The sequence below is a fragment of the Ochlerotatus camptorhynchus genome, unplaced genomic scaffold, assembly GCF_037179485.1.
Source record: "Ochlerotatus camptorhynchus isolate MF236.1 unplaced genomic scaffold, CSIRO-AGI_Acam_v1.1 ptg000105l, whole genome shotgun sequence".
Taxonomy (NCBI): Eukaryota; Metazoa; Arthropoda; class Insecta; order Diptera; family Culicidae; genus Ochlerotatus; species Ochlerotatus camptorhynchus.
This window is the reverse complement of record NW_027040595.1, coordinates 5,373,883-5,399,542: the sequence shown is the minus strand read 5'-3', so window position 1 is coordinate 5,399,542 and position 25,660 is coordinate 5,373,883. Positions and strand designations below refer to the sequence as shown.

The 25,660-nt window shown below is 39.1% G+C and overlaps 1 protein-coding gene across 1 annotated transcript; it reads left to right on the top strand.

The window, feature by feature from the left end:
• The first annotated feature begins 3,339 nt into the window (after positions 1 to 3,339).
• LOC135699273 (antigen 5 like allergen Cul n 1-like) lies at positions 3,340 to 4,400 on the top strand. Its single transcript, XM_065219473.1, has 3 exons — positions 3,340 to 3,430; positions 3,487 to 3,982; positions 4,038 to 4,400. Exons 1-3 carry the CDS (start codon positions 3,355 to 3,357, stop codon positions 4,291 to 4,293), a joined length of 828 nt encoding a protein of 275 aa, XP_065075545.1. The 5' UTR covers positions 3,340 to 3,354; the 3' UTR covers positions 4,294 to 4,400.
• The last annotated feature ends 21,260 nt before the right edge of the window (positions 4,401 to 25,660 follow it).

Here is a 25,660-nt window from a genome sequence, read left to right as displayed (position 1 = left end):
CCTTCCCTACTAACATAATTCCTAAATTCCCGAGACATTTATGAGGGGTCGTAGAGTTCTCTGCATCTCTCTTAAGTAAATGTTGGACTAACATACCTTTCCTATCCCTACCAGTTGTAAGGACGTGGCCAGGACAATCCTTAACTGTTGGAGCGGGATGTTTCTTTATCTGGGAGATAGTATTTATTTCCTACTTACTATCTGTCCAGTTACAGAAATCCGTCTTGCTCTTAATAGTTTTGAATTCGTACCACCTACGATATTGTGCAACTTGTTCGATGCTAATGCTAATGCTAAAAACACCTACAGTATTGTCAGATTATCCAAATTTTCCAATGTTTTACAACGAGCTCATGAAGAAAGCTCATAAAATAAAGAGAATAAAAATTGAAAAACTATCACACGAACCTCAACTTTGAAAAAATCCCCAAGACTCAATTTTTGACCAAATGACTTGAAAATTTAGGATTTTCTTAGAATAAGAAAAATAAAATAATGAAGTCAATTTTTGAGGTTTTGTCCGACTTCCGGCCACTGTAAAAGGGAGAGATATTGCGACTAAACGAACTACAGCAGAGTACGGACGCTGGAGCCCCATCCAGCTCGTCCCAGGAGGTCGATAAGCCCTGCACGAACCCTCGTTGTGCAAAGCCAGGAGTGACACCGGGTTCTTAGAGTGCTAAGCACACGCAGCTGGTAAGCGGTCACATCTGTCCTGTGATGCCATGGACAGTTGGCTGGCTATCACGTCTGCTCTAGAACTCAGGCGAACAATTAACAGCGAACAACAAGTGGAAGGCCCTGCACAGCTGCTCACTGTGCAATAAGCGAGTGTCACGTCTGTGACACACCACTAGTGTGTTGCGCCATAGCGCAACCGGCCCCCTCCCATGATGTAATGCTTTCGGGCGGTTCCGGGGAGGGCAAGGGCCAATAGCACAGGGTAAGGTTTAGAGGGTCGGGAGCGCTACTTCTCCCATCCCCACACCCTGAGTTATCTTCTCAGGTGTCTGGGAGCAGATTCCCCCCTGTATAAAAATAAAGGCACATAAGAAGCGTTTTTTTCACGAAATGTGAAAGCTAGTAACTAGAGAAACATGTAAAAAAGGCCTATTTACCAAATGTAAACAATGACTATGAACATTGTTTTTTTGTGAATATAGACTCAATCTGGCAAACCGACACCAGCATCTGAGAGATAATTTGCTCTATCAGATGATATAGTTAGTTTGAGAGAGCGTGTTGTAATTCAGCAACAACCGACGTTTAAATGCATTACTTACATTTGGCTTGTATGCCTTTGCACATGTTGCTGGGGAACGAGGTATCCAACACGCTAACTTGAAAGTACCCATTAATAAGTTAAAAAGGTCCATTTTGGAGAAAAGTGGCTTAACTAGTATTAGTAGTTTTACCCATTTATGAGCATCTGTTACTGATTAATGAGTAACTGTTACTGTGTTAAGGGCCTCATAGCCTAATCAGTAAAGGCATGGTATTACCAAGCTGGAGGCAGCGGATTCGATTCCCGGTCCGGTCGAGGGAATCTTACGGGTTGGAAATTTTCACGACTTCCCTGGGCATAGAGTATCATTGTGCTTGCCACACAATATACAAATGTATGCATTGGGAGAGGGTATTACTTATGCGTATTTTCAGAAACATATGGGAATTCTGGAAGTGAACCATATTGTTAATTTATAATATTTGGATTTATGTATGCCAAATGGCTTTTATTTTCGTTAAAATATGGCTTTCAAATGGTTCTCAATGCTATCGTCATATGCAGCAAGTCAGTTTTGAAGTGTCTCGAAAATACACTCTTCAGAAGCTTCTTCAGGGTGGGCCAACTAGACAGAATCTAGCCTTAATGAGGTTTTGGTGGATGTAATAAAGGCAAATCTGTCTTGACCAGGTTTTAAGAATGTTTTTTTTAAAAGTAGTCTTGTAGTACTTAATAAAACGTAAAACATTACTTGAGGCTGCACAGATAAAAGTTCTGAATTTTAATAGTGATGTCCGGAGAACTTTGAGATTAGGGCGTAATTGCTTTTGTAAACAAACACGTCAATCGCCAATTTCTCGCAAATTAAAGCTCAATCTAAAAAATTAACGGCACAAACAGGTAGAGAAATGATTCCTTTATCATTTAGTATGGTTTGTTCGCGATAATAAGTTTCAATTTACGATTAATCGGCGATAGACGTGTTTGTTTACAAAAGCAATTACGTCCAAATCTCAAAGTTCTCCGGATGTAAACATTTATTCACGTAAACTTGTATTTCATTTCACGCAACCGAGCAACTTGTAAACAATGTTGTTTCCAAGAATGGGCTTTTGTATACAATATTTGCTACATTTCATGAAATGTCTCAGAACTTTACATGATATATAATGTAAACTTATATGATATGTGACGCTCCATTTATGTGCATCATACTGAACAAAAATTTACACTACTTTTTCGAACTGTGTGGATATCGGGTGGATTCGTTTACTACCCAATAACGGTAAATGTTCTACCGGACGCTGAACACGACACTTAAACTAAATGAAAGGGAAACATTTGGAGAAATTATAACTATCCTATTTACTATGAACAAAGTACAACGGAACCAATCGTCTTATCACACAGTTCGAAAAAGTAGTGTAAATTTCTGTTCAATATGATGCACATAAATGGAGCGTTACATATCATATACGTTTACATTATATATCATGTAAAGTTCTGACACATTTCATACAATGTAGCACATATTGTATACAAAAGCCCATTCTTGGAAACAACATTGTTTACAAGTTGCTCGGTTGCGTGAAATGCAATACAAGTCTACGTGAATGAATGTTTACATCACAATTAAAATTCAGAATTTTTATCTGTGCAGTTTCCTCTTTTTAAATACCAATTCATAAAAAAAATCATTGCCAAATCATAAAACGACTGTGCATAAAAAGAAAATATAAATGAGCAAGTAAAGCAGTCGCTGCATCATCCTCTTTGCTTTACTTTGCATTTGCTGTTTGTGCGTAAAATGCATTCAGTGTTGATTATTTGTCTATTGCATAGCATCACATCTGAGCCGCAAACAGACCAACTATCGCAAATCGTTCTACCAACACACGTGGCGGTGCAGCTGTTCTAAAACAAGTTCAACCATTTCGCATCGGATGAATTTGGTTTCATTTGTAAAACAAACACATTTTCCATATTACCCTGAATTCTGGTTTCGAAAGTAGACACATCCAATCAGTAACAACTTTTAAAATTCATAATTTTATAAAAGTGGCACCATTATTGAAGGCTTTTCTAATCCAGACTTGAAAGGGTGCATGGTAAACACAAGTTCCTATAAAATGAACAGAGCAATTTTCATCCGTCATTCCAGCGATCGTATTAGTCGTAGCTTCAGCATGAGTTCGAAATCAGTTGGTAAATAATTACTGTGCACCTTGCACCACTCATTTTCTAATATCTCAAATCTTCAGTTGTATTTATCACGCTTGCCATATGCGTTGGATCGTGCTATTCAAACTATTGCGATCCAAGTTTGTGCCGACGGGGACAACACATCGCGTGTAATGCTCCTCGGGGATTTGGACAGGCATGCGGCAAGGAGGTGAAGTTTGTACCGATGAACGCCAATATGCAGAAAATTATCCTGAACAAGCACAACGAACTCCGCGCTCAGATAGCTCGAGGAATGTACGGTTTTCCGCAGGCCGCTCGAATGCCGACGCTGGTGTGGGACGAAGAAATGGCTAACATTGCATCGTTCAATGCCAGAAAGTGCATTTTTGCTCACGATCAGTGCAGGAACACTCAACAATTCAAGTACTCCGGGCAGAATCTTGCCATCACCACCTATTACGGGATGAAATTCACGCCAGAGGATCGCGTAGTGAACTTTACTCTGGAATGGTTCAATGAATACAAGGATTGCCCTCCTTCATATGTCGATAGCTATCCGATGAATCATCAAGGGTAAGATATCATATCGCTGGTTTTTCCGTTCTCAAATAACGTTCTCTTATTTCAGACCTCAAATCGGTCATTTCACGCAGATCATAAGCGATCGCACATGGAAGGTTGGATGCTCGCTGACGCATTATATTACCAACGGGAAATTTATCAACTACTACTTGGTTTGTAACTACTCGATGACCAACATGATTAAAGAACCAATCTACAAGAAAGGAAAGACGGGCTCCAAGTGTGAAACCGGTCAGAACCCGCAGTACAAAGGTCTCTGCAGCCCGAGAGAAAAAGTCAAATCGGAATCGTATAACGGCTAACTGCAGCTCAGCGATTGAATTCGTTCAACTGACCGGAAAACTACCCCCGTAAACACCTAAACCCTCTAGCCAATAAAAATCACTATTGATTCAGCTTGCCCGCACAAAGCAATAATTGAAGTTTTTCCCTTTCTTTACGAGCTTAGATTTCCTCACTCTCTTCGAATCGGTAGAGTTGAAGGTGGAGTATTCGACTAGTTTTCTTTATGTTGGTAAATTTCTAACCGAGTCCAGACGACGCGTCCCACTTTCGCTTTCGCCTGACGCCCTCCCCCTCTTTCCAAGGCAGACACCGGAAAGAAATCGGGATCAGCCGATATTTGTGATGCACCGAAATCGACACGTCTGCACTTTTTTTTTTGCTCCAAATTTCCAAATGTTTGTCGATTGCAGTCAGACCAAACAAGTGGAGGAACAAAGGGACATCATCAGTACCGAGTAAGTTCCACAAAGGGCAACTTTTCGGTCACGTAAATGGGAAATGTTTGGTCATAATTTTTGGTGCGACGATGCACTGGGTGCAAGTATTGGGTCCGCTGTTTGCTGCTTTATGGTAAGTTAATGGATATCGATGAAAGTTTCTTTGTGATGGAATGTGTTAAATGGCGCAATTGCTTTACTTGCAAACGGAAACAGTCTAGACTGTTGTGGCTTCGCGGATAAGTGTATTAATTTATCAAGGTGAAGCTACTTAAAATAGAGCTTTGTTATTCGATAGTTGCCCACATTCTTAAGATTTATCTTTCTCTCAACGATATTTATAATAAGCGCCAGGGAATAGGCCAAAAAGGTAAAAAAAACCTGACTTGACCTTCTCAGATTTGCATGAAACTTTGCTTTAGGAAAAGCCTGAACTAATCCACCTGTGGTGATATCTGACACTCATTTACCTTACCAAGCAGACTAAGGCCTTGTTGTCCTTTGCTGTCCGAAGAAGTCGACTCCACTCTCCTCGATCCATGGCCACACTTCCCCAGCCTTGTAGTCTGCGAAGGGCCCGCAGGTCGCCTTCTACTTGGTCGATCCACCTTTCCCGCTGCACGCCTCTTCTTCTTGTTCCTGCTGGGTCGCTTTCTAGAACCATTTTTACTGGGTCGTTGTGTGTCCCAGCCTACCGTAGACGCCAAATTTTTAAATGTGGACGATGGATGGTTCGTCCAGCAGCTGGTGCAATTCGTGGTTCATTCGCCTCCTTCGCGTTCTGTCATCGATATGCACTCCACCGTAGATGGTACGCAACACCTTCCCTTCAAAAACACCAAGGGCGATTTGGCCCTTCACTAGCATAGTCCAGGTCTCGTGGCCGTAGAGGGCCACCGGTCTAATCAGCGTCTTGTATGTAGTAGGCTGTGATATACAGAGGTTCAGAGAAAAGAAAGGGAGAATAAATTCATTAAAAGTGGAACTTTCTCTACAGTAAGTTGTGTTTCTGGTTACCGTCCATAATCCGAAAGCACAAGTGCAGATCACGATTCTACAATTGGCGACGAGTCCGGAGACGAACCAACCGGAAAGTTTAATTCGATCGGAGGAAATCATCCGGAAAAATAAGGAAAGCTGGAAGGCAGAGTGCTGAAGAAATGGCTACGGTAATTAACAATACTATTGATATTAATTTGAGGGGTTGGGTGTTTAAAAAAAATTGTGAAATAAAGAAGAAAATTCTTAATCGGTGAGGGGAAACTATAATGCAGAGCCCATAAGTAAAGTAGAGAGTAAAGGAAATGTCATTAAGCAATTTCGGTCTGCTCTCCGGTTAGAAACGAAGGGAATTTTCCGGCCCGTTTCTGTCCAAGCAAACGAAGGGATTCATGGAAATTTCGGCCCATTTCTTACAAAGAAATGAAGGAAATTCCATGTAAAATAGTCCGGTCCGTAGCGCTAGAAAAAAATAAAACGAAGGGAATACATAATTCCGGTCCGTTAAACGAAACATGGGAAAATTTTGGGCGTTGCTATGACAACTTCATACGAATTGTTGATTACTCCAAAACAGGAGGAAACAGGTTGCTGAGCAAGAATCAAACTTAACGAGTAAACATGTCAGTATTTTTCACACTAATACTAATAAATAAATAATAATTTACAGTTGAATTTCAACATCCACCCATTTTCTGAAATCGACGACGGATCAACGAGTACACGCTGGGAATTATGGAAAGATCAATTCGTTTCCTATTTGATCTTGAAAGGTATCGATGATCACGATGAGATGTTCAAGGCTCTAATGTGTTTCGGTGGGCCAGACGTCCGAAAGATAGCACGGGATGTCACCGTGTGCGAATCGGCTATTCTAGATAACCGCTACAGATTGGCTATGGAAGTGTTGGATAACTACTACTCTCCAAAAATGTCACAGAGATACGAGCGGTTCAAATTTCGTCAGCTTATGTTCAACCCGAATGAGAAAATTGACAAATACGTGATTCGCTTGAAGGAGCAGGCCGCTCAATATAGTTTTGGTGATCAAGTTGACGAGATGATCATGGACCAGATTGTGTTTGCTACACAACATGAAGACAAACTTCGTGCCAAGTACCTAGAAGCTGATTCTACTCTGGAAGACATGCTTAAAATCGCACGCACTCATGAATCAGTGAAATCGCAGCTGCAAGAACTTCGAGGGAAATCCGTTCCTTTGGCTGAACTAAATGCGGTAGGTGTAGTGGGAAACGATTTGAAAAAAGGAAGGTTTGCCTGCTCCAGGTGCATGGGAAACCATTTGGCCAATGATGCTCGTTGTCCTGCGAAAGCTTCTCGTTGCAGCAAATGTGGCAAACTGGGACATTATGCGCGGTGTTGTAAAACACCACATTTCCGAACAAACGAAAACCGATCAACTCAGAAAGCTGGCTACAACAGAATCCAGAATCATCATGACCGGAAGGAGAAATTCGTGCATGAAGTGGATGATATGACAAATACGGTGGAAATCCGTGAGCTTTTTCATCTTGAAGGCAAACGTACTGCGGATGCTAGAATCGGAGGAGTAAGTGTTCGTTTCGTTATTGATACCGGAGCTGATGAAGATGTGTTGAGCGTTGACGATTGGAAAAACCTCAAACGTGTTGGGTTCAACGCTTTTGGTAATACCGCAGAAGCTCTCGGAATCATTAAATTTCTACATGCAGTAGCTGATGAAGTGTTGCCCTGTATTAAAGACTATTGTGCAAACATCAAAATTGACAAATCAATTCCACCCGTAAGGCAGGCGTATCGTCGTATACCTATCCCACTTGAGGAGCTCACTTTACTTAAACTTAAAGAACTTGAGCGCCAAGACGTAATAGAACGTGTCACTGAAGCTTCAGAATGGGTATCGCCTATGCTGGTGAAGCGTAAGAGTGCAGATGAAGTAAGAATAAAAGTTGACCTTAGAGAGGCTAATAAGGCCTGCATGTAATAATAATGTAATAAGTAAGGGAAGTTCATCCTTTACCCACTCTTGAACAAATGGTTAGTCGATTGAAGAATAGCAAAGTTTTCGCTAAATTCGACATTAGACAAGCGTTCCATCAGTTAATGCTCCATGAAAAATGTCGATACATAACAACATTCATTTCACCATTAGGGTTGATGCGTTATAAACGCCTAGTTTTTGGATTATCTGCCGCACCTGAAGTGTTCCAAAAATGTATGGAATCAATGCTAGGAGATTTACCATGGCTAATAATATTAATAGACGACAACTTAATTTTTGCGCCTGACGAGGTTACGTTGAAGCAAAGGTCTAACCTTCTGAAGGACAGGTTGTTCAAATACAATGTGGCTTTAAACGAACAGAAAACTGTAGAATGCGCAAGTGAATTGGAGTTTTTGGGATTTCATTTATCAGCTGAGGGCGTCACTGTTTCACGTGAGAAAATTGAAGCTATTGCCAAATTTCGTTCACCCCAATCAGCGGAAGAACTCCGAAGTTTTCTGGGACTGATAACATTTGTTGGGCGTTATATTCCTCACCTTTCCACATTGTGTAGTCCTTTGAATGCACTTACAAAGAAGGGACAGAAATTTGAGTGGACGCAGGTAAAATAATAATAATAATAATAATAATAATATATGTTCAGAACAGACAACTAATAAACAGAAAATATAAACTTTTTTTTTAGGAACAGCAAACTTCTTTCGAGCAGTTGAAAAATAGTTTAACTAAAGTGGAGACATTAGCATACTTCGACCCTGATCTGGAAACCTTTGTAATAGCCGACGCTAGTCCAGTTGGCCTTGGAGCAGTGCTTTTCCAGAAAGGATCGGACGGTCTATTCAAAGTAATAAGCCATGCCTCTAAAACACTCTCCGAAGTTGAACGTCGATACGCTCAAACGGAAAGAGAAGCTCTCGCCTTAGTATGGGCCCCAGAAAAATTCCATTTTTATCTGTATGGAAAGTTTTTCTGGCTTATTACTGATCATAAACCTTTGGTAACAATCTTTGGGGACAAGTTCAAAACTTGCGCCAGAATCGAGAGATGGAGACTATGATTGATGTCGTATGACTATAAAAAAAATTTATAGACCTGGAAAATGTAACATTGCTGACCCATTTTCAAGGCTCTGTCAGGGAACACCAGATCAAGATGAAAGTTATGACGAAGAGAGTGGAAGAATTGTACGACTAGTATCCATTGATGTTTGTCCCGTTGCTGTCTCGCTTTTTGAGATTATTCAAGAAACTCGGAATGATATTGAATTACAAGAACTCATACGCTGGCTACCATATCCGCAGAAAAGATGGCCTAAAACGTTGATCCGGTACAAATTGATTTCAAGCGATCTCTCTACAGACGGAGAACTGGTTTTGAAAAACAACAAAATTATTGTGCCAAAAGCTTTGCAGATTCGGGTTCTAATGCTTGCCCACGAACCTCATCTAGGCATTGTCGCAATGAAGAAAAGGTTGAGGGAAAAGGTATGGTGGGTTCGGATCGATACGATGGTTGAAAAGTTTGTAAGAGCATGTAACGGATGCTTATTGGTTTCAAATCCAGTGACTGAACCAATGGTAAGAGTACCTTTACCAGCAGGGCCATGGCAGAAATTAGCATTAGACTTTACAGAAATTTCGAATGGTGTACACCTTCTGGTTGTTGTAGACTATTTTTCAAGATTTCCTGAGATAGAAATTATGACAACAATAACCGCTAAGGCAACAATACTGAAATTGCGCACGATTTTTGCCCGGTTTGGTTTTCCAAACGAATTAATTTGTGATAATGGACCTCCGTTTGGATCAGAAGAATTTGTGTTTTTTTGCAAAACATCAGGAATAGATCTCAAACACTCGGTACCATATGCGCCATTCCAAAATGGATTAGTTGAACGCCACAACCGAACACTACTAAAATCCGTAAAAATTAGTGTTGCTCAAGGACGAGACTGGAAGAATGATCTATACGATTTCTTGTTGGCTTATCGAAATACCCCACATTCCATTACCAACGAAACTCCAGCGAAATTAATGTTTGGTCGTTACTTGAAGGATAAATTACCCAACCTTACCGTTGAAAATGAAAGAGAAGTATACGCTAAAATAAAAGAAACCGATCGAACAAAGAAGGAAAAGGGTAGGATATATGGTGACAACCGAAGACGAGCTAAACATTCAGTGATTGATGTTGGAGACCACGTAGTAGTTAAGAATTTCTCGAAACGTAACAAGTTAACGCCTACTTTTGATCCACAGCCGTACATAGTTACAAAGAAAAATGGAACGCGACTGACTGTGAAGAATCTGGAAACCGGTATTGAGTATGACAGACATATCAATCATACTAAACAGTTAACTTGTAGTAGCTGTTTTTTCAACCTTGAAGAACCAGCATTAGTTTTCGATGAAATCGTGAACTTGGATGAAAAGAGATCGGAAGAACCACACGAACAGGAAACAGTAGATACTCCGGTTGAATCAACATCTACTGGACCAATTTGGACTAGAAGACGTCGTGAAGCTGGAAAACCAGAATATTTGAAAGATTATTTAATATACAAATGTAATAGAGTTGGTTAGTATCAGCATGAGAGAATATTATCAATTTCATTAAGAAAGAAGGAGAGATGTAGTAGGCTGTGATATACAGAGGTTCAGAGAAAAGAAAGGGAGAATAAATTCATTAAAAGTGGAACTTTCTCTACAGTAAGTTGTGTTTCTGGTTACCGTCCATAATCCGAAAGCACAAGTGCAAATCACGATTCTACATTGTAGATAGTCAATTCGTGCGGCGGCGAATTTTATTCGTTCGAAGCGTCCTCCGGAGTCCAAAGTAGGCACGATTCCCTGCCATAATGCGTCTTTGAATTTCTCTGCTGGTATCATTTCCGGCGGTCACCAGTGAGCCCAAATAGACTAACTCATCGACCACCTCGATTTCGTCACCGTCAATCTGAACTCGGGGTGGGAGGCTAACATAGTCTTCCCTAGAACCTCTTCCTTTCATGTATTTGGTCTTCGATGCGTTGATGGCAAGTCCAATCCGCCTAGCTTCAGCCTTCAGTCTGATGTACGTTTCCGCCATCGTCTCAAAGTTCCGTGCCATGATGTCGGTGTCATCGGCGAAGTCAAGAAACTGGATGGACTTCCTGAAGATCATGCCACTCGTGTCTATCCCTGCTCTTCTGATCACACCTTCTAACGCGATGTTGAATAGCAGACACGAAATTCCATCACCTTGTCGTAGCCCCCTTTGAGATTCAAAGGGACTCGAGAGTGTCCCTCCCCGATACTCTCACAGCGCACATCCTTCGATCCATCGTCGCCTTGGCCAATCGCTTCAGTTTATCCGGAAATCCGTACTCGTGCAGAACCTACCGAATCGCGAATATAACCCATGAATCCCGCCTGGTATTGCCCCACAAACTCTTTTGCAAATGGTGACTGGCAGTGGCATAGAATGTGATTGTGCGGTAGTTGCAGCAATCCAACCTTTTTGTAGATTGGGCATACGACACCTTCCATCCACTCCTCCGGTAATATCTTCTCCTCCCAAATATTGGCAATTACCCAGTGAAGCGCTCTAGCCAGTGCTTCACCACCGTATTTTAATATCTCGCTTGGTTGTTGATCTACACCAGTTGCTTTGTTGTTCTTCAGCCGACCGATCTCCTCCTCAACTTGTTGAAGATCAGGGGCCGGTAGCCTGTCGTCTTCTGCACGTGCTCCAAGGTCTGTTGCCGTGCCACCTTTGTTTTCTGCTGCATCACCGTTGATGTGCTCGTCATAGTACTGCTTCCACCTCTCAATTTTATGGAGTGACCATTTTACGGAAGTTGTTGATCTTCCAGACGACGGTTCCATGGCTCTTTAGGTACATGTTTATGTCACTACCGAAAATTTATTCTTATATCACAGTTCCTAATGTTTTTGGAAAAAAAGACTGCGGAGCTCTAGGATCAGTTTCATTGATTGAACTCTTTTACGGATGTTCTGGACTTCCCAGAGGATGGCCCATGGCCATTTGGGTCCATGCTAATGTCATGACCCCAAATTCTTTCTTATATCACAGTTCCACATGCTTTCGAAAAAACCTTAGAACTCTAGGATCAGTTTCGATGTTCTAGATCTTGCGGAGAACGGTTCCATGGCCTTCTAGGTACATGTTTATGTCACGACCGCACATCAATTTATATATGACAGTTCCAAGTGTTTTCGAAAAAAAAAACCATGGAGCTCTAGAATCAGTTCCATACATTGACCACTTTTACGGATTTTTTTGATCTTCCGGAGGACGGTCCGATGGCCATCTGAGTCCCTGTTTATGTCACGATCCCAAATTCATTCTAATATCACAGTTCCTAACGTTTTCAAGAAAACCATGGAGCTTTAGGATCAGTTTAGTGAATTTTCTACTTTCACGGATGTTCCGGATCTTCCGGAGGACAGTCTCATGGCGATCAAGGTCCATGTCTTTGTCACGACTCGAAATTAATCATCACACTATCATCTCAGTTCTTAGTGTTTTTCAAAAACTGCGGAGCTCTAGGATCAGTTTCATGGATTGACCACTTTTATGGATGTTCTGGATCTTTCGGAGGACGGTCCCATGGACATCCAGGTCCATGTTTATATCAAAACCCCAAATTCTTTCTATCATCACAGTTCCTAATGTTTAAAAAACGCGGAGCTCTAGGATCAGGATCGTGGATCTACGACTTTTATGGATGTCCCGGATCTTCCGCTGGACGGTCCGATGGCCATCTATGTCCATGTTTATGTCACGACCCCAAATACCTGTTTATATCACAGTTCATAATGTTTTCAAAAAAAAAAACCGCGGAGCTCTATATTAAGGTTCATGGATTGACCACTTTTACGGATGTTCCAGATTTTTATGAGGACCGTTCCGTTGTCTCCAGGATCTATATATGGACTGTATTCTGGCTAATTGTGAACATTTGTACCTATTAATCTAAATTACAGATCTTGCGACACTTGCAAAACCCTATAAACACACCTTTAAAAAAACGTGTAACGACTCTTTTCGCATTTTGAAAAAGTGGACGACTCTATTTTCAATCTTTTTACAATCAAAATCATCTACAGACCCCATCTACCCCAAAATTTTTGAAATTCATTAAGAAATGGCTTCGTTATGTTATTGCAAACTTGCCGTTACACGTTTTTCGGAGGCTTTGTAGTCGGCGTAAAGATTTTTACTGACCGTATTCGGAGTGTTAACTTGTTTTTCTCTGTTTCTCGACAAATTTTCAATAACAATATGCGGTAAGAAACATAACAAACAACATTTTGAATGAACATTAATATAAAAACATCTTGAAAAGATTATTGACAAAACCTTAGTGCCCGACCACACCTGATTGAGATTTTTGGCTCGTTTATACTTCACATCATGACTGATCAAACCATGTTAAATGTGGCTGCTAAAATCTGCAAACTCAAGAGAAAATTTAATTGAAATATTTGTAATATTTTGCCTTTAGCCTACTATACAACTCAAACAAAGCTTTACAAACTACCTTTGTCTTCAGAAAAGTTGTGTATGTGACTGATATTTAAAACTTTGTAGAACATGTCAAACCGTTTAGTTGAGATTATAAGACAAAAAAGTCAAAATAGCGATTTTAAGGTAGTCCTGTCAAGAGTTCACTTAAATATTGTGAAGATAATGATATAGAAGCTTGGTGTCTTGGGCAAAGGTTCATAAAAATAGTTTCTCTACAACATTGCACAAGACATAAAGCTATTATCTCGAAGCAGTGAAAATTTGTTTATGTAAGTGTAATACCAACTTAATAAAAATTTGAGTAGTTATTTTAAACACTAGCGTGCATAGGAATCTTGTGAAAGAGGGGCAATTGTTTTTTTTCTATGGTGCATTTAATCTGGGGATGGGGAGCAGGCGTGGAAAATCATTTGCATTCATTTCGTGAATTCATTTACATTCATTTGCCCCTAACTTTTTTCATCAACAGAATTCTGCAAAAAGGTGTATAGAGTTTTTGTAGATTTTGTTATTAGCTACAACTTTTGTTAAGAACTCAAATCCGTATCTCATATGCATGATGAACCAGACAGAATCCACTACTGTTTTTCAGTGAATGTATTTTACTTTCACTGAAAAACAGTAATGAGTTCTGTCCGCTCTAATTCGTGATGCATAAGAGATACAGATTTGAGTTACAGGCAAAAGTTGTAGTTAATAAGAAAACCTACTAAAGCTCTATACATCATTTTGTGAAATGCTGTTGATGAAAAAAGTTAGAGGCAAATGAATGTAAATGATTGTCCATGCCTGATGGAGAGTACTCCAAAGTGCTTGGGAGATGGTGATGTCCACCCACGACTGTTTCCCTACTGTTCAATTTAGCTAATTTTATTTATTTTTTACTCGGGTGGTGGTTCATCTTCTTCAATGGAAACTGCTTTCAGACAGCCAATGGAATTGGTAATTTAATCCCATCGACAATGTTGCAATAGTAGGGCTTTAACCGAAATGATACATTTGCTGCAATGTTGTTGCCTTTGTGGTTGGATTCTGGATTCAAAAGTCACTTCCGATGGTGATGATAGCACCGGCAAACCGACATGAGTGACCAATAAGAATCGCATTCTTCTTTCTTATGCACACTGCGTCGACAAGTACATGGTTCAAACAGTGCGCATAGCAGTGAACAAACAGTATATTGCTCTTGATCAATCTAATCTTGATCAGTGGTGTTGAGTACTTGGCACTGATGAAGTCTACAAGTAGTAGACGAAATACGCGTATCTGTCAAAAGTTAAGCAATTATAACGGAATTAAAAGGAAATAAACCAACACACTCAAAGCTCTTCATAAAAGTATATTGCTGTTTTCATCCTTGCACTTGGCTTGTACTCCAGCAGTGCTGCCAGCCTTTGGGCTGGCACCGTCAAAATATACTGCCATTACCTGCTCCCAAGAAATCTGCATCGCTGTCAGGACCTCAGCTTTAGAATTGAAGATGGTCGTCGCGTCTGTTTTCAGCACCGTCTCACACCCACGAATGTTTCCGTCGGCCGATCATTATCAATATACCTGATGACAATCACCAACTGCTCGTGGTGGCCACAATCGCTTGTCTCATCTGCAATGATTACCACTGGTTTTCCTCGCAAGGATTTCGCAATGTGCCGCAACATTACATTGTGCAACGACGTAATCATGTCATTTTGAATACGGTTACTTGTTGGCAATTTTTGGCAGCTTCCGCGAAGTGTTTTTCCAGCACAGGATCGTAGTTAGTCACCAACTTGGTGGCACACTTTCTGCTCCTTCCAAATGTTCACGAAGTGGTCGGCCACCTTTACAAAGTATGCGCATAATATCGATGAAACGTTCCATTATATAGCGATTTTGTAGCCGCTTTGCCTTACTAGCAGCAATCATACCTCTTTTTTTGGTGGTCCAGCTCTTCGTCGATACCCTTCCTGATTTTGATCTTCCAAGCGTCCATACTACCAACATGGATATCACTGCGATTGTGTTTGCCCAGCATCTCGGTCGCTTTTTTGCAATTTCTGAACCCTGTAAGAATCGTTGAATTAATGTTTTGCGGCATGCTCTTCTTTACACGTAAAAATATAAACCATAGAAAATATATTCTTCAAGGTACTGGTGTCATCTTTTATGCAGTTACACCTTTATGAAATTTTGTGCAGTACGTTTTTGTATATTTTGAAGGTATCGTTACAGTTTATTTTTGACTATTTCAAGATTTTGAAAGCTCTTATACCCCGAACAGACTATGGTTTATATCATGTAATATAGGCTGTCTTGCAATGAGAACCCATACATATAGTTTTCACTGGAAATCCTATGTATGAGTGCTCATTGCAAGGCAGTCTATATTACATGATGTAAGCTACAGTCTGTACGGCGTATTATATGCTGTTGTAGTTACACTTTACTTTTACCGTTGCGAGCACGTTGAATTTGGTCATTTACAGCGAAAATAGTAGTTCATTTTTATTTCAAATTTCGACCTAAATGCCAAGGTTCATTAAAAATATTTAAAAAAAATATGTAACGAATGACGAATTGTGCAAAAGATTGAGCATGTCAACCCTGTCCCAAAGTACCGCCAGTCGGGGTTACAGGAAATGATGCCGAACATTCAACATGTTTTAAAGATGATATAAAGGACAATCCAGAATGTATTGCACATAAACAGCTTTTTAACAATGGTAACAAATGACTTAAAATTTTCAGAGAAGATTCTTAGACTAGTTCTTAGTAAGGCAACAATAGACCAAGGTTCAATAGCAAACTTATACCCACTTTTCAAGTAAGGAATCCAAAGCCTGTCTTTAAACTTTATACAGTTGCGAAAAAGTCCATCCTCAGAATTCCTTGAGGTTCTTTGAAATTCTTCTCAGAAGTCCACTGGAATTACGCTTAGAACTCTTCATGATTTTTTCTCAGAACACTTTGGAACTCAAATTCCTTTAAAGTTTCAGATTTTTTTTCTCGGATTGAGCTAGAAATTATCCTCGGAATTCACTTGAAATTTTGCTTAAAATATTTTTGGAATTTCACTCAAAATTTGATTTTCTCGGTATTCTTTTCGAATTTATCTTGAACCTATCTGCAAGATGCACTAGAAATTATTCGTAGAATTTTCTTTGAACTTTCCCCAGAAATATTTACGAACTGTCATAAGAATTCAATATCCTTGAGGTTCTTCTCTGAATATTTTAGATTTTTTTTTCTCAGAACACCTTGGAACTGAAATTCCCCTAAGCTTACAGAATAATTTCCTCTGTATTCTCCAGAAATTCTTCCCAGAATGAGCTTTAAATTATCCTCGGAATTCTCTCGAAATTTTTCCTCAACATCCCTTTGGAATTTCAATAAAAATTTGAATCTCTCGGTATTCTTTTCGAAATTATCTTGGAACTATCTGCAGGATTCGCTAGAAATTATTCGCAGAATTTTTTGGAACTGTCCTCCGAATTCAATACCCTTGAGGTTCTTCTCGGAAGTCAAATTTAAGTTGTCCGTGAATTCACCATAACGTCGTAGTTTTTCTACCAGAAATGTTCAATAAAGCTTGCCCCTCCATTCATCAGAACTGTGCAATTTTTACATCAGCAATTTTCAATTCAGCTTGCTCCTCCATGCAGAAGAATGTTGCAAATCTTACACCAGAAATTTTCAGTACAAACTTGCCACCAGAAAATTTTAACTGACCAGAACGATGCAAATTTTCCACCGTTAATGTTCAATAAAAATTGCTCTCCAATCTTCTGATTGGTGCAGATTTCCCTTTTTCCATTTTCAATATAGCTGGCTTCTCCTATCATCAGAATGTTGCAGGTTTTCCATCAAATAAAGTTTGCCCCTATTTTCGGATTTTTTGATCATAAATTTTCAGTAAAGCAGCTTCCCTCCAATTATCACATTTATTATTAAAATTTGTTTCTCTATCCAGCAGAAGGATACAAATTCAAAACCAGCTTGCCCATCGGTTCACCAGAACGGTGCAGATTTTCCACCAGAAATTTTCAATTTTGCTCAATTTTAAATAAAGCTTGTGCCTTCATTTACCAGACTAGTGCAAGTTTTCCACCAGAAATTTTCTGTTCATTTCATTAATCAAAGCGATGCAAATTTTGCCCCAGAAATATTCAATAGAGCATGCTCCTCCATTCACCAGAACGGTGCTCCAAAAATTGTCAGTGAAGTTTGTTTCACCATGCACCTTCAGGCTTTGCATGTTCATTCACCAGAATGGTGCAAATTTTCCACCATACATTTTCAATGAAGCTTGCATTCATCAGAACGATGCAAATTATGCACCACAAAAATTAATAAATCTTGCTTCTACATTCACCACAGTGTTGCGAACATTCCACCAGAAATTTTCAGTTAAATTTGCACCTCCAAATTTTTAGCGCGATTCAATTTTTGAACCAGAGTTATTCATTTTGATTAGTCCCTCCATGCACCACCTTAATGATATTTTTACACCAGAAATATACAATAATAAGCATTTCTTCGATTTACTACCACGAAGGTGAATTTTTTCAACCTTAAATTTACCCTTTTCTATTAACCCTCCATGAACAACCTTGAAAAAAAAATACACCAGAAATATGGTGCGATTTTTTGACCAAAAAATTTCATTGAAGTTTGTCCCTTCATGCACCTTTGTGGTGCAATTTTCAGGCATAATCTCAAAGGAATTGACGCAATAAAAGGTTTTCAATTTTACCTTCAAATCAAGTGATCAAGAAATCAAAATATTTTATATCATAACTTTGAAAATATGGAAATAAAATTTTTATTTATTAATCTACCCCACCCTGTGCACGCCAAAGACGTGGACCATTATTAAGAGAAACTTCTTCTTAGACACCAAGGTTCTAAAAGCACGATAAAGGGGAGAAGAGGTATTGACCTTTTTTATCAGAATGGTCCCACTGTGCGTTGTTGCCAGTATGAACCATTATACCACCACTAGGCGTCCACATAGCGTAAATTACGTCAAGGATGGGCACCTTCCTGTGGAGTGGGATAGCCACCCGGGTACCATTAATACAACTGGCGCGCAGCCGGGAGCATGGTGGCCTGAAGCTGCAATTACCGGTACTTAAGTGTAAGTCGGTCACCATCCACATTACTATAGATCCCATCTTTTCCACGATAATCCATGCCCAGCAATTTCTATAGATCTTCCCGATATCAAATTAATCCTATCAAATTTATCCCACATTCCCCTCCAAATCCAAAGAGATGAACTAGCCTCAGGCTAAAAATCTCTAAAATAAAGATTTAAAAAAAAAAAAAAAAAACCCTCCAAATCCAATATAACCGCTCCACCAGTATTTCGTCCAGCAAACCGTACTGCCAAAGGTGGAACGCAACAGTCCGACAAAAGACTGGCCAAGCACGTGGCGAAACATTGCAGCGAAGCAACTCTCTTCAACGCAGCGGTCGAAACTCTACCTGCTCGTCAATGGTAAAATCGAGCACCGAAAACTACTGTTCGTAATGCAGCGAGTACCGGACGAAAACTGCACACATTGTACTAATCAAACGGCTGAAACTCTTCTACATAAATTATGTGCTTGTGCTCGTGTCGGCCCGGCTTGGACGGTTCTACAACAGAGGATAGCAGGCATTATAAATGGATGGAGGCGACTCTCTTTTGAAGATTTGGTAAGACCTGTCATAGCAGGAATAGGCAGAAGAAATCGTGTGGAAGTGCTTAGAGTTTTTATTGAATACATCTGCTTTGTTTGTAACTGTAACGATAGAACTGATGTAGATGCACTGAAATTTCTCCTAGATCTAGAATAACAAATTGTAAATATTGTTATCAAATGAACTACTAAAAAAAACCCAATTATTTTCAAAATAAAAAAAAATACTGTAGTGCGGTCCTAGATTCGTCTGGAGGTCGTCCGGCTATAGTGACCAGTGGGCGACGATGGGACTCATCGAGATGGGGGGATGAGACAAACAAAAATTAAAAAAGAGATACAAAAGGCAAAGGAATTAAACTCTTATATTAGACGTTTGCAGAAACACATAAATCGACTGTATAAAGCAGAGACTGCCAGTTCCCAACACTTTTTTGATAGAGACATAGCGTTGTCGCTAACCCTAGACATTAAAAAAAACCAGTGATGCAAAATATCATGACACTCACTCGACACTTGTCAACGCATCAACCGACTATCGCTGACAGAACGTTTTGTCACACAGTGAGAGGTAGAGCCATGACAAAAAACAATCACCAGTAATGGTCGCTACTCACAGGCAAAACATAAAATCGCTGCTGATGTAAAACCTATCGAAAACAGTGAAGACCAGTGCTGTGCATTATCATAACAGTTATTGTACCTTGACGGTCATCCTCGCATAACCGTCACATCTCAGAAATGACGGTCATCTAGCATATCACTTGGAAACACCTCTGCCTCACTAGACCGTCTTCATAAAAGCTATCCATGACAGTTAGATTAAATGACAAGAGAATAGCAAAATCATTCACTCACTGATCATCTCTGTTGGGCATTTATAAGTGGGAAGTTAGAATAATGCTCACTCATTTTCCTGTTCTTGCTAAAAGTTGTTGAGTTCAGAACATACGAAACATTTTGAAGAAAACGTTGGATTTTCATTTTCCTAGTAACAAATAAATATGTGGGTGCTAATACGTTACAATATCCGTTTATCTTCAAAAATTAATAAAACAGCAAAAAAAGATTATCTTCCATTTAATTCCACTTAATTAATTTTGGTATCCATGACAGATACGTATTTCGACTACAATGTGCAGTCTTCATCAGTGTCATTCCCACTAAAGAACTTATCAAAATCTAACCCCCTTAAGTACTCATCCCCTAGGTATAAAAGTCAAGATCACAGGTATATAAATGAAACTACAATGTGTTGAATCGGAACCTACCTAACTAATTAAAACCAAAGATTTAAGTAAGCTAAAGGAGAAAAATCTATTCAACTCTCTAATAAGAAAAATCCCAAAGGCTTGGTAGCCATCATAATGAAGTAATGAAATTGGGTTGTCTATCTGTCATGGATACCAAAATTAATTAAGTGGAATTAAATGGAAGATAATCTTTTTTTGCTGTTTTATTAAAGCATTCCGCTAACAACCCAATTTCATTACTTCATTATGATGGCTACCAAGCCTTTGGGATTTTTCTTATTAGAGAGTTGAATAGATTTTTCTCCTTTAGCTTACTTAAATCTTTGGTTTTAATTAGTTAGGTAGGTTCCGATTCAACACATTGTAGTTTCATTTATATACCTGTGATCTTGACTTTTATACCTAGGGGATGAGTACTTAAGGGGGTTAGATTTTGATAAGTTCTTTAGTGGGAATGACACTGATGAAGACTGCACATTGTAGTCGAAATACGTATCTGTCATGGATACCAAAATTAATTAAGTGGAATTAAATGGAAGATAATCTTTTTTTGCTGTTTTATTAAAGCATTCCGCTAACAACCCAATTTCATTACTTCATTCAAAAATTAAATTTCTTAACATGCAAATTAAAGCCACTTTCTCTTTTTTTATGATCCATTGGCAATATCAATTCTCTTTTACGTAAGCGTCATTGATTACGATGCTTAATAAATCTGAAAACTGGCACAACTCACAATTGACAAGCTCACGAGAATTTTACTGTCAAAGACTCCTGCGCTAAAAATAAGTGCACAGTAATATTTTCGCACTGGTCATAAAAGTTAAATATGGAGCTTCTAAATGCTTTCTAGAGCTTTAATTCAACAGTGTAGCTTGCTAGTATTGTTCTAAAGGTGTTACTACTTTCAAATAAGCCGATTTTTAAATCTTCTGGCATGTGCGAAAATATTACTGTGCAATTATTTTTTTGCTCAGGAGTCTAATTTGGTGCAAAATGCGCAATATCTTTTCAACGTTATTACGTTTCATGCGAAAAGTGAAGCGAAAAATCTTAAAATTTAAAATTGCTCCGAAAAATTGCAAGGACCATCATGGAACCAACATGGAACTTCGACAAATCAGTGCGAAACCAAACTTTTTGACAGTACAAACCTCAACCTGAGCGCGGTTTTAAAAGCAAACGATCAAACTGAAGTTTGTCCGAAAACAAGCAGATCCAATCTTGATACCCGATCCAGGTTGGAACTGAATAATAAACAAATTCGTTGTTAATTTTAGCGAAGATTTATTGAAATACATTGCGTTTCCTTACGGACTTCAAAGTAACGATTTGAAGTTTTCTTTGTTGATGGATACCAATGGTTGCTATGATTGCTAGCCACAATTCCTATATTTAGAAGGGAATTCCTATTTAGGAAAGGTTTTTTTGTTATTGGTTTTGCTTTTTACAGATCCCTTGATACTTTGGCTTCGGTAATGTGTATACGATATGCGGTAAGCATCCTTATTCTTGGAGCTCAAGCGACACGGTCAGGCATGGAAAATCATTTACATTCATTTCATGCATTCATTTACATTCATTTACCTCTAACTTTTTTTTTCGCCAAATAATGCATCGAACTTTTGTAGGTTTTGTTATTAAAAAAAAAACAAAAAAAAAAGCAAAAGTTGTAGTTGCCTGTAACTCAAATCTGTATCTCTTATGCATCACGAATTAGAGCGGGCAGAACTTATTACTGTTTTTTAGATAATGTAAAATGCATTCACTGAAAAACAGTAGTGGCTTCTATTCGCTCTGGTTCGTCATGCATAAGAGATACGGATTTGAGTTGTTGGCAAAAGTTGTATTTAATAACAAAACCTACAAAAGCTTCATACATTATTTTGCGGAATTCTGTTGATGAGAATAGTTAGGAGCAAATGAATGTAAATGAATGCACGAATTGAATGCAAATGATTTTCCATGCCTGGTCACGGTATCCGAAAAAGTGAATAGCTGCAAAATCTTTATCCATGAACAGGCATTCGTGACTGCAGGTAGTACGTGTTCATGCAGATATGAATTCTCACTATAATAATTACTGGTTATGATACGATTGTATAACGCAGGATAAGACTTTTTCCTTGATACATCACAGCTATCGCCTCATCCGTGATTTTGGAAGGGGAATGACTGTCATAACCGTATTTATGCTAGAAATGAGATGACGGTCAATTTATATGTCTGTTTATTTTGCCTCGGTGATATGATGGTAATACATAGCAGGTGTTAGTGATATTGCGATTGAGTGAGAAAAGCAAAACAACGGTTGTTGTGTCATACTGGTGAGAAGTTTTACGGAGAGAGAGTTCTCAGTTGTTTTGATTGTTAACCGCAGGAATCTCTTTTGTCAATCTAAATGCTGTCAGTACCGTGGTACAACTCAGCACTGGTGAAGTCTTCTGCAGTACGATGATGAGAAAAAGCGAAACGACAGAAGAACATGAAAACAATGGCTACACATTCCAAGTTCGTCTCGGCACACACGACTGTGTGAGTTACAAACAAAGCTGGCAAAATTTAATGGAAGCTGTTGGGCTCACTCACCAACACACTCACATAAGCAAGCAAAGCAGCAACTGCTTCAAAGCGAGCCCAGATGAGTGTCATGATTGTCGGGAATGACCAGATCGTTGATGGATCACCACCGAAGACGACATTCACCAGTTGCTTTTCACTTCTTTCGTCAACTTGATGGATGATCATGGAGCGTGCTCCGACGAGCATATTGATAGGAATGTACCAAGCGTTACTACCATCTGCTGTTTGACGATCATGATTGTGATAGGCCGCAACTCTGAAAAAAAAACAACTCAAAACATAAACCAATGATTAATCCATTCGCCTCCAGTCGGGTGAAATTTTCTCTTTCCTAGTGACCACGATCTAAAATCAAGGCATCAATAGTGGTCCGATTTGCAGAAAAACAATCTTTTTCATCCGATTGCACGGCGTCAATCGCTTTTTTTTTATTTCCGACTCACCCGACGCTTTTCATCGTTCTGGCCAGCGTCCAATTTTCCCATGATAGCCCATTATGTTTCATTTTACTGCAATCTAATGTCGCCCAATCTGCCCAACTGCGCTGACTGCATATAGTAAAATATCTGTCTGTTTTTTGATGATACCCCACAGCTGCGCCACCGGAACCAAAAATTCTCCTTTAATAGGGTACCTTCGAAAGTGCTATTTTATCACCTTTTCCCCCGATATGCGGAATTGGCTGCAACTGCTCGGCTGCATCCAATCCCAGCCGGAGGAGAAAGACTTCAGTTTCCTTGTTTCTCACGGGCACACAGTGGGGCCGTTCTGAAAAAAAGACGGTCAAGACGGCGATATCTAAAATACCTGGATATACTTGAAAATACTTAAGAAATATTTAGTGTTAGTTTGATACCATCGTGCCTAGACAAATTTCATGTGTTTGTTTACCTGATGTCATTTGGAATTTTGTGTGAATATTTGGAACCCTTTTGCAAGTATCCTCCCTAACTCGATGGTCTCTTCAATTTCATACGGGCGGTAGAACTTTGACAGCTGCGGTAGAACTCTACGATATCCTCCGGACGGAATTTTTTTCTTAAGATCCGCAATATCGTAACGTTCTCATTGAAGTGCAATTTTTCAGAATTGAATTTTAAAGGGTTGGGCATGGACCGTGACTTTACCCGTGTCATGTCTAGGTTCATGTCCAATCACTTTTCGTTAGACTCACATCTCTATCGTATTGGGCTCTCAGACAGCTATCTATGCGCCTGTGGTGACGGTTACCATGACATCGAGCATGTTGTTTGGTCATGTACTTTATACTGTGTTGCCAGATCTGATATATCTGATCTAATATATGAAGTTGATTTACTATTTTGTAAAACGGTGTAACAAGAACGCTTTTCGTTTATTTAGTTATTTAGATATAATGTTGTTTATTTGGACAGAATTCATATTTTTGCAATTTATTCATTGAAGTTACGTTTTTGACAATTAAATCATAAATATGTTCCCCGCCAAGGAATGTGAGCTCATGTAGAGTTACATTTCTCATACACCAAGCAATGAGTTCCCAATACGTTCAGCTAATTAATTCCATTTGACCCGAATATGCTACCTGTTCGCTAAATAAGTGATCGGAGTTCCGAAAATTTCAAAGTAGCCCAGAAATTTCCAGAGAACTTAAGCAACCTTCATTGATCATCAGGAAAGTTTAATGGATGTTCAGGATAGTTCCATTTATTTCAGGGCAGTACCAAGAACTTCAGGGGTATTCAGAGAACTTTAGGGATGCTCCGAGATCATTAGGACAAATCAAAGAACCTATAAGGGCAGTACAATTAGTTTCAAGGAAATTCTAGGAACATCATATAGGGTAGAGCGCTACTTCGTCGTAATCGCCCATTTCCGTTCTATCGATCAGAAAAGATCAATAATATCAATTATTTCACCGTGCACAAATCAATAATAGGTTTGTTCCGATGCGTTAGTTCATTAGCTACAACATAAATCCTGTTAGAGCGCATTGTATGAATATTTACGCTCATTGTTCTCAAAACAAAAGAAGCGCTCCTAGCGAATCCCCTTTTTCTACGTTTATGCGGTAGGACGGAATTGAAACTCGTAGAACGAATTTAGAATCAAGAAGCAGTGTTAGATTTTAATCAATATCTCAACAATTGGTGACTCTTTATCAAATCCAACGGTGCGTATGGAAAGGTGAATAAATTTAGAAGTCATTTTTGACAGAAATATTCCATTTTTTGTTTAAACTCGTTCAGAAGAGTGAGGTGAAGCGCGGAGTGTGCTTAGTAGGACGGAAATTAGATCAAAAACCCTATGACCCCAACATAGAAATGGCTGTATAATTAGATTGTTTATATCACTTATACTCGCTATAGCAATAGCTGGAAAATTTAGGGTTCAGAGGGTTAAAGAAGTACCGAGAAACTCATAACATAGATGAAGTTCCGAGAGATTCATTAAAATTTTGGAAAGAAACATTTACATATCATCCAGAAATTGTGAGCAGATTTTAAGGGAATTTCGTGATTTTCATGGTAGTTAAAAAAAAGACAGAAACCTCAGCGAAGATTAGTAACTTCTGAAAATTTTGGAGATATTTTGGTAGTTTCATTATACTTAGGGAACCTCCGAGTACTTCAAGGACGATCAGATATTTTCAGAGCAGTTTGATAAATTTAAGGATATTTCAGGAGGTTTCATGCAAGAATTATGAGATAATCCAAAAATAAAGGAAACTTCATGGATTTCCAGAGAAGTTTAGCAAAATTTAGAATGTTTAGGTAAGCTCAAAAAAAAGATGAAACTCTTTAGGAAGAATACGGGAACTTCAAGGAATTAACGGTGTCCCAAATCAAATTGCATCACGGAAAAAACGCTGTAGACAATTAGCTAGTTGACCGATCCTTTTCAAACTTTCAGATAATAAAATATAACCCATT

Excerpts from the sequence above, each read along its gene's own strand:
- LOC135699273 (XM_065219473.1), top strand. The coding sequence starts at position 3,355 with ATGAACAGAGCAATTTTCATCCGTCATTCCAGCGATCGTATTAGTCGT. Across the intron at positions 3,431-3,486 it reads CATGAGTTCGAAATCAGTTG|TTGTATTTATCACGCTTGCC; the intron begins GTAAATAATTAC and ends TCAAATCTTCAG. Across the intron at positions 3,983-4,037 it reads TATCCGATGAATCATCAAGG|ACCTCAAATCGGTCATTTCA; the intron begins GTAAGATATCAT and ends CTCTTATTTCAG.